Source organism: Galeopterus variegatus, unplaced genomic scaffold (genome assembly GCF_000696425.1).
Source record: "Galeopterus variegatus unplaced genomic scaffold, G_variegatus-3.0.2 Scaffold168, whole genome shotgun sequence".
Lineage (NCBI taxonomy): Eukaryota > Metazoa > Chordata > Mammalia > Dermoptera > Cynocephalidae > Galeopterus > Galeopterus variegatus.
Genome location: NW_007726279.1, coordinates 383,743 through 393,458, shown reverse-complemented (window position 1 = coordinate 393,458; position 9,716 = coordinate 383,743). Strand labels below are relative to the sequence as shown.

The 9,716-nt window shown below is 52.2% G+C and overlaps 1 protein-coding gene across 1 annotated transcript in view; it reads right to left on the bottom strand.

Annotated features, from left to right (window-relative positions):
• Positions 1-9,062, bottom strand: part of CHGA (chromogranin A (parathyroid secretory protein 1)) — a 12,108-nt gene extending 3,046 nt beyond the window's left edge. Inside the window, exons 1-6 of the mRNA XM_008594969.1 lie at positions 8,943-9,062; positions 6,506-6,599; positions 5,289-5,357; positions 2,980-3,078; positions 1,013-1,459; positions 228-329 (exon numbers count right to left, since the gene is read on the bottom strand). Of these exons, the coding sequence (XP_008593191.1) occupies positions 228-329; positions 1,013-1,459; positions 2,980-3,078; positions 5,289-5,357; positions 6,506-6,599; positions 8,943-9,062 (931 nt within the window). The remainder of the gene's footprint in view (positions 1-227; positions 330-1,012; positions 1,460-2,979; positions 3,079-5,288; positions 5,358-6,505; positions 6,600-8,942) is intronic.
• Between the last annotated feature and the right edge of the window lie 654 nt (positions 9,063-9,716).

Here is a 9,716-nt window from a genome sequence, read left to right as displayed (position 1 = left end):
CTCCTGCTCCTGCTCCTCCTGCTCCTGCTCCTCCTGCTCCTGCTCCTCCTGCTCCTGCTCCTCCTGCTCCTGCTCCTCCTGCTCCTGCTCCTCCTGCTCCTGCTCCTCCTGCTCCTGCTCCTCCTGCTCCTGCTCCTCCTGCTCCTGCTCCTCCTGCTCCTGCTCCTGCAGGGACCGCTCCTCCTCCTCCTGCTCCTGCTCCTCCTGCTCCTGCTCCTCCTGCTCCTGCTCCTCCTGCTCCTGTTCTCCCTTCCCCTCAGGGGGCTGAGCCTCCTCAGCCTCAGCCCTGGTCTTCCCGGCTCCATCCATGGCCACTGCCTCGGACCGACCTGGAGCAGGTGGTGGACAAGAGCAGGAGAATGAGGGAGGGGCCGGGGTGCTACCCGGTCTCTGCCTCTCCCAGGGGCCTTTCAGGGCCCAGCCCAGCCTGTCCACAGTGATTCCACTTGGAAGGAAAAGCCATCTTGGTGCCATGCTCTACAAACCCTCTCAAAGCTCCAAGGGACAGGTCAGCTGGAGTGCGCCTCTTCCACCCCCCTCACCCCAGAAGCCCTAGACCCCGCATGGGTCACTTGGCTAGGGAGCAAGGGAAGACCCTGATAAGGCCCAGTTGAGGTGTCAGGGTCTCTCCTAAACCCCAGCGGAAGCTGATGCTGTCCCCAGATCAGCCTGCTCCCACTTGTCAGGCCATCTCCCTGTTCCCCAAACTTGCCACCTGCAAAGCCCCTCTTCACTCCTGGCTTAGTGGGGAGGTCTATGTGCAACAGCAGGAGATGCATCGTTTTGGAATCAGACAAGCCTGGGTTGGAACCTCAGCTTTTACTACAAATTAGCTGTGTGAGCTTGGGCAAATTACTTACCCTCTCTGAGCCTCAGTTGCCCATCCAGAGAATGGAGATAGTACCTACCTTTCAGGGTTGTTATGAAGGTGGAATGAGATTATGGATGGGGTTCCCTCCTGCCCAACCCCCTCTCCCAGACACGTTTGCTGAGGTCTTTGCATCATACGTACTCTTGCCTTTCCGGATCTCCTTGTAGCCGAGGCTCAGGTGGGGGTTAAATGTTGCAGCAGGACTTTCTTCCTTAGGGCCAGCGTTCTCTCCAGCCTCTGCCTCCTCCTCCTCCTCCTCCTCCTCCTCCTCCTCCTCTCGCTTTGCCTGATGCCCTTGCTCTGCGCTCAGGCCCATCTCTGTGTCCACCAGACCCTGTGAAGAGTCATCACTGTCCTCCTCGGCCTGTGAGCCTGGGTGTTGAGGGCTGGGGAGGCTGGCTGAGGGGTGGGTGTTGACGGCCTCCTCCTCCCCAGGGGCCTGGCTTTCCCCCTCAATCGTAGACTCCTGGCTGGACTCTGGGAAGGCCTGGGGCTCTGCTTCTTCTGTGACTTCACCACTCTTCTCTGCCTCTTCAGAATCTCCTCTTTTCTCCACAGTGTCCTCGGAGGATGGCTCTTCTGCCACCTCTGCAGAAACGACAGAGCAAAGTCAGGCCCTGAGGACCAGGCCACATGTGGGGTCTCCCCAGAGGCCAACTCAGATCTTTGTCATTGTATCTCCTGGCTTCCAGCAAGCCCAGCCCAAGACAACAATTAGGGTTCCCCTCCATGTCCCAGCTTGATCTGAGCACTAGATTGTGTTTCTTTTCATTCTGCCTCTTAAAACAGGATGTGATTTAAAAACAAAAAAAAGAAAGAAAATCCAAATGGACCTTAAAAATGACCCCAGAAGATAGAGCCCTGAACTGATAATTAGGACGTCAGCTGAACTGCTGTGTGATCTCGGGCAAGTCGCTTAACCTCTCTGTGGAAGAAGCACCATTACTGCAGCTTCATTCTCCCCTCCCTGTGGGGCTTCTGCAAAAGTGCTGGGTTCCTCCATATTTGTGGGGTTTCATTAAAAAGCATTTTCTTGTGATTGCCTTGAAGACAGCCTTTTAACTAGTAAAAACCCCTTCCATCACTAGAATGATTACTGTTGAGCAAAGCACTACCAAGTACATCCCACCATTTGAGCTTCACCAGGACTCGAGGTGAAAAGTGCCCCCACGCCCATTTCACAGAAACTCAAACTGATCTGCAGAAAAGTGAGGTGATCTGCCCATGCTCATGCAGTCTGCAAGCTCCAGCCTAGAACCCAAGCCTCTAAATGTCAAGTTCAGGGTCTCTTTGCTGACACATGGCTGCCTCCCCCATTAACGTTTCCAGGCACAGGTGCACGTGCACACGCTATACTATCCCCCCTCTGGCAACCCATAGCCAGCATCCATAATCAAACTGGTTCCCAGAGAGCCAGGATGCGGGAGTCCATGCAGCACCCCAAGCAGCCACTAGGGTGACAGCACCAGCCTCGGCCACACCTGCAGGCTTCCCCTCTCAGCCCCAGATGGAAGACCACTGGGATCCCAGCTCCCAGAAAGTGGCCTTATCCACCCACCTGGATACGAAAAGAGCAGGTGCTGCAGGAGCGGTTTGTGGCTCTTCCCAGGTGGGGAGGAAGGGTGACAGGGCATCACATTGACCTAAGCCATGATCCCTTGATCCCTAAGAGCTCTTTGGTTTCATGAAAGATGATCCAGTTTCATTCAGTGTTTCAGACCTACCTCTCTGGATCCTCCTGCAACTTGGCTATTCTAAGGCACCACCAAACCCCAGGGGGGCAGGTACTGGGGGTGAGGCTGTGCTGTAGTGGTCACTGGGTAGACCCAGTGCCAGGCCAGCAACTTCCTGCCTCTGTAGGGGGCAGACAGAACTGATTGAGGGGTTTAGAGTGAAAGAGACTCAGATTCATATCCCCAGTCATGCTGCTCACCTTGGGCAAGGGATTTAATCTCTCTGGGCCTCAGTCTCCCCATTTGTAAAGGGAAGGAAATAGTAGCTACTTTACAGGGCTTAAAGGAGGGGCTCCTGACTCTTAGGAACCCTCGGTCCACTATAACTACTTTCTCATCCCTCTCCCACCTCTGGCCAGACTGGCTGGTGCTGACCTTTCAGCTTGGCCTGGCTGCTCTGGTTCTCAAGAACCTCTGAGAGTTCATCCTCAAAACTACTGTGTTTCTTCTGCTGATATGTCCTCTCCTTGGCACCTGGCATATGAAAAGGAGGAAAAAAGTCTCATTCAGTCCAGCCCTGTAGTATTTGTCTATGACAGTGAAGGCCTCCATTTCCCCATCTGTAAATTGGGCACATCATGTTCTGGGCCTGCCCGATGAGGAATCAGGAGCTTGGGCAGGGGTCAAGGGTTGCCTCCCCCATCCCCTCTCAGCTGGGGCCTATCTGGTGGCTATACCACCTCTCCAGACTCAGTTTCTCACCTGAGAAACAAGAGCAAGCCCTGCCTGCTGCCTCACTGAGCAATAAAGGCTCCAATGGAACAGAGGGTCCCACTGGCAGAGTGGGGAGTAATTGACCCCTCAGGACCTGGTTGGTAGCTCAGGGGACTGTGTAGCAGGAGGTAATAGTGACTGCTTGTCCCTTCAAGGAGGCTCTTGATTCAGTCAACCTTTGCTGCCCTTGAGCCCTGTAAGTCCAGGCCCTGGGGTGCAGGTCAACACCTGTGCCTGCATCTCAGCCCAGGGCTGGGACCTGCTGCCGTGACCTAGATACCCCTCTCCTTGCTCACCCCCAGCTGTTGCCACCTCTTTTATTGACCCCATACCTGTGCCTACTTCCTGCTGCTGGCCCCTCAGCCAGGCCAGCTCTGCAGCTGGGGATGATATTTTCCCCTTGAGGGGAACTTCTGGAGGAGGCTATGGGAACAGGCCCGGCTCTAGCTCAGACGATGTGGGTTCCAACGCTCTCCTGGTTATTTCCTAGCTGTGTGACCTGGGACAACTTGGGCTTTCCAAGATTTGGTTGCTCATCTATAAAATAGGGCTGGTATGGGAGCCCAGGAGGGAGTGGATGGATGGATGGATGGATGGACAAAGATATACCTAGTACTCTTTAATAGAAAAGGATAATACATATCTACATTGGATACTGTTTATATTGGATACACACACGTGTGTGTATGTGTGTACACAGATGTTTCAGGACACATTCCCCTATAGCAGTCTCTGCTGACATTATATTTAATATTTAAGTGTAATAAGTTAGTCATTCAATATTTCATTTAAAAATGATCATATTATGATAAGATACTTAATGCATAGTGAAAAAACACAAACCCAGGGTTGATGATGATGATTAATAATATAGGTAATAATAGCCACAGCTCTGCCCTACTACATGCCAGGCACTCATTCATCCTCCCAGTGACCACATGAGGTAGTGTCTGCCACCCAGGCCACCTAGCGAGCGAGAGAAAGAATGGCCTGTTGACTTCGGAAGGGTCACGGGTATCCTACTACTGTGATTATTTTACTTGCTCTTCCCTAAATCTCTCTCCATTCTCACACATGGCCTGGTCTTCCCCACGGGCCTCAGAGTGGGGTCTTCTTGGAACTAGAGAAGCCTTCATACCCACACCCCACCCAAGACACAATCCCGGCCTGAGGACGGGCCCTGACCTCATTTGGAAGCAGATGCTAAAGAGCCCATTCTCCGGGAGAGGCACAAGGGCCAGTGGTCCTGTCCCCATATACCCGGCCACCTCCCCCAAGGAGTCAGCCAGGGGCAGATGTAGCACCAGAACCCGGGTTTTCCAATTTTCCAGGGCAGGGATGTGCTGTACCTCAAGCCTGGATGGAGCTGGGGGCTGGGCAGGACAGCAGCCTAACCCTCCATCCCAGTATCCTTGTCTAGGCTCTGCTTGAATACCGTCAGGGACGAGGAGCTCACTACCTCATAAAGGCACTTCATTCCCAACAGCATAAGTAGATTTTCTTAATCTCTTGGAAAAAGATATGCCTCACTCTCAAGCATATTGAAAGTCTGGTCTGTGTTTGGGGGTAGGCAAGACCCAAGGAAAAAGGGCATTTCCTCTTTCTCTACAATCAGTTTACTTTTTGGCTTACAGAGGAAAGGAATCTTCTGCAGATTCTAGTCTTGAAAGTGCTCTCCCTGAAAGGGCTGAACTCTGGAGACCATGGGGTATTAGGAGAGCTGCATCTGGTCTGGGCATGTCCCTACTCACTGTGTGACCTTGGACAAGTAACTTAAATTCTCTGGGTCTTGATCTCTTTAAAGATATCAATAACAGATTGAGCCAGGTGTCATGGAGGACTCACCTTTTCACTCTATAATTGAAAGGAAATAACAATACCAGAGAGAACCTTGCTCAAACTTCCACCTGAGTTTCTGACTCTCAGTTACTGGTATTTACCCAGAATCATGTGCGGTGGTTGGGAAATACCTTGAAGAGCGAGGTCTTGGAGTTCCTTCAGTAAATTCTGATGTCGCAGGATGGAAAGGATCCGTTCATCTGCAATGAAGGAGAGTCGTTATGGGTGGTTTCCAGAGAACAGCTGAGAAATAGATGACCATCAATATTTTCAGCTGAGCACAAGGAATTTACTCTGGAAATTCAAAACTGTGTGGCAGCAGCAAGACTGGGTTTTGAGATACACTTTTGATATTACCCGCATTCTAAGGTGTCAGTTTTCTACGGCATCAGAAAGGTCAGCCACTGTCCCAGCACCCAGACCTCAGCCTGGGGTGGCAGCCCCTGAGGATGACTGGGGCTCTCTAAATAAAATGCATCTTCCCACCTCCATGTCTTTGTCCACGCTGTCCAATCCACCTGGAGTAACCTTTCTTCAGTTTTCTACCTACTGATTTCTGACATCTCTTTTAAAGCTGAACCCAAATGCTACCAGCTCCATCCAGCAGCTGGTCGAAACTTGACTGTCTGGTTGGAAAGGTTTTGTCCTTCTTCTGCTTCCCACAACATTCCTTTATTCGTCCTGTCGCTATAGGGGGTCTACCAGATGCCAGAGCTATTCTTGGCACTGGAGATATATCACACAAAATCCCTGTCCACAGGAAGCTCACGGTCTGGCGGCTTGCTGTTCCAGCCCTGGTTTCATTCTGCCCAGAATTCTAGTTAATTTTTTTCACATACGGCCCCTCTGCCAGTCTGCAAGCTCCAGGAGCACAGAGGCTGTGACCCCTTCAAGTCCTATACCCCTCTGACCCCAGCACAGTGCTTGGCCGAGGCAGGCACTGTGTCAGCAACTGCTGAATTAAATCATTAATTCTTTTTTTTTTTTTTTTTTTTTTTTTTTTTTTTTTTTTTTTTTTTTTTTTTTTTTTTTTTTTTTTTTTTTTTTTTTTTTTTTTTTTTTTTTTTTTTTTTTTTTTTTTTTTTTTTTTTTTTTTTTTTTTAAAGATGACCGGTAAGGGGATCTTAACCCTTGACTTGGTGTTGTCAGCACCACGCTCACCCCGTGAGCGAACCGGCCATCCCTATATGGGATCTGAACCCGGGGCCCTGGTGTTATCCGCACCGCACTCTCCCGAGTGAGCCACGGGCCGGCCCTAAATCATTAATTCTATCAAAAGCCACACACTCATCTCCTAGCTCCCAGCCCAACAGGCAGCAGGCCCTCACCCCCAGCCTTAAGCCCGTACCTCCCCGGAGGGTCTCGAAACACTCCTGGCTGACAGGCATGGGACTGGGCTTGGAGAGCGTGTCAGAGATGACCTCAACGATACACTTCATCACCTGGGAAGAGAGTGGGGGCAGGTTGGGGCTGGTTTGGACATAGGGCTCAGTCCCCAGAGGCTCTAGGGTAAATTTCTGATAAGAACAGGGCATTTGTCTTCAGGAGCCCATGGATGCCTGGCTTAGGGGCACAGCTCTGCTTTCCTAGCCAAACAGTAGTAGCAATGATAGTAGGAAGCCCTTATATGGTGCTTACCACATGCCAGGCAGGCCAATCACATGGCCCACAGGTGCCCCTCTAAGGTAGATCATGGTGGGGGGGGGGTGTCGGGGGTGGGTATCTGGTGTCTTGTCATCCCCAAGTGTAGTTTCTCTAAAGATGAGGAAGCTGCTTCTGGGTAGTAGAAGGATGTTTTGCAAAAGTGCTTTGGTCTTGCAGATGCCCAAAGATCAGCTCCTCCAGGAAGCCCTTCTGGACTGCCCAGAGGAGAAGAAAGACCTTCCCTGGCTCTAGCTTGTCTGGAAACAGGACCTGGATTACTGTCTCCCAACTTCCATGGTGTTGTCACATGTAGGGAGTGACCACCTCATAGTCTGGCTCCATATTCACCCACGGGATGAATCTCCTGGCTGGATGTGGGCACACATCAGCTACATCTGGGTGCCCACCCCAGGCCAACAGCAGCATATCTATGAAAGTCTTATCCAGTGCCTTGAAAAGTGCTGTGGATAACCAGCCACCTGATGAATGGATGATCTTTGATGATGGTGCCAACTATAGCATGGTCTCCTAGCTGTGTGATCTTGGGCAAGTGACTTAACCTCTCTGAGCCTCATTTCCTCATTTGTAAAATAGGAGTGAGAATAGAATATCTTCCCAACTGTTATCCTAGGGTAATGAGAGACAGATGGGAAAACACTCTATAAAGCATGAAGTGTCACACACACCCAGGGAGGGATTCACAACTCCAGACCTGTTTCAACAGCCTAGAGCCGGGTGGAGGAGCAGGAGGTGTCAGACATGCATCAGGCAATGCTGGCGGGAAACAAGGGGTGGAAGGCTGTGTCTATGGGATGCCAAGGCAACCGATCCAAGGATCCAGGATGGCAAAGTGGCAAATGCTCTACAGCATGTGTAGTCAACAGCAACCTCAAATGGAAAATTCAGGTCTTAGCCAGCTGCTCTGATGCCTCTGACCCCAGGCTGCTTGGCATAATATGGTGACCAGAGTGTCTCCCATAAGGGATCTGGCAAGGAGAGCCCAGCAGCCTGTGCCCTCTACCTCTTTGCATCCTGAGACCTTGCACTGGGAATGTCAGATAATGGCCAGTCTGTGAGGGCAGATTCTTGGAGGTAGGGAATTGGGTAGGGGTCCCAAGAGGGATGGGGAGATTAAGAAAGGAAGCTCTAGAAATAACAGTGCCCCTTTACTGAGGACCTCCTATGTGCCAGGCACTTCACATCCGTGGTTCCTACTCTTCCCACCTTTCCTCAAGGGAAAGGGGAAATGGTGAAGCTCAGAGAAGTTAAGGAGGTTTCCTAAAGTCACACAGCTAGAGTGAGGTTTAAATTCTGGCCTATCTGCAACTAAAAAATTGGAAATATAATTGAGCAAACTGAGGTTGAATTCTCTGAATTCTTTTGGTTTTAACTGTGGCCTCTAATGAAAAAAAACAGCCCTTGGGAAGGTGTGGAGTAGAAATTTCTCTGACCCTCTAGTGGAGGTATATGTGAGCACCAGAGCCTGGAAAAACAGCTCAGACATGAATGAATACCAAGTATAGGCCCAGCATGGATTATCTCTTGCTGTCAGAGAAACCCCCACCAGTGTGTCCTAAGACTCTTTCCTGGGTGACCTCCACCATCAACTCCAATTGGCCAGAACCCTGGATGCAAGAGCCATGGCCAAAAATGTTTTCATGGCGGCCCTTGGTGAGAGCCAGGGATTGAGTGCCTGTAGGTTGGGGGATAGGCTGGCAGAGTCTTCGTGGGGAGAGAAAGAGTGAATAGGGAGGCCAGAGTCAGGTAGGTGAAGGCCATTCTCACAGGTGTGTGGACAACCACAACCGCAGAGAAGCCCCCCCACCAGCCCATGGTGAGCCTACCAGATTCAGAGTGTTTGAGACAGCGGGCCTGGCATCTCGCCCAACAGGTAAGACACATGCACCTTCGGCTGCACATGCAGCTCAGAGGAAGCAGGGGGAGTCCCCATAATGGGACAGCAGGGAAAGCAAGCAATCTTTGATATCTTCTTTAGCAATCTGTCCCTAGGCTCAGCAGCTGCAGTGCTGGCTCTTGGCTTTATGCCAAACTTTCTCCTGCAGCTGCCTGAAAACTGGTTCTGAGGTGTCCACTAGAGCCTCTTACCCCCATCCCGGGACATCCCCAGCACCCCTTCTTACCTCAGTGTCCCCTTTAATCGTAGGACTGTTCACAGGGAGGGCAGTGACTGAGAAGAAAAAGAGAGCAGTAGGGTCACTCCTCTTCTCGGGGGTGGCCCAGCTCTTCCTGGCTGGATTCATGGGGCCTATTCACTCAGCGCTCCCCCTCGAAACTGTCCCCACCCAAAGGAGAGGCTGGGGCTGATTTTGTTTTCCTTCCCTGGCTACTGCCCCAGGGGAGTGGCCCCCAGAGGCTGCACTGAGAGGCCTTACCCTTCCCTTTGGGAAAGCTCCTGCTCAGGAGGGGTGTGTGAGCTGAAGGCAAGTGCTGTGAAAACAAGGCCACGGGCTGCTGCAGTGGGATTGGGGTGGGGACAGATGCAGGTAGAGGGACAGAGACCCCAGACGTGGGGGGAAAGCGGTGGAGGAGGGGGATCGTGAGAGATGATATGGAAAGGTAAAAGCCAAGGGCAGAAAGACGGAGAGGGTGGGAAGATGGAAGAGGGAAAGAGGTGAGAAGGGGGACGAGCAGCAGTCCCCCCACCTCGCCCCAGTGACCTTGGCCGGCCACGGCGGGGAGCCGGCGCTGGCCCTGCCCTGATGCGGCCGAGGCGCCGAGCGCAGACAAGGGGTGGAGGCGAGAAGGGGACCTGTCCCGCGGGGTTGGGAGTCAGACCCAAGTGTCCTGCGGGTCCTGGGCGGGGGCCACATCGCGGGGTCTGGAGGGAGGCGGTGGCGCTGTCCGCGGTGCTGAAAACTCGCGGCGCCCGAGGGCAGGTAAGAAGCGGGGCGCGG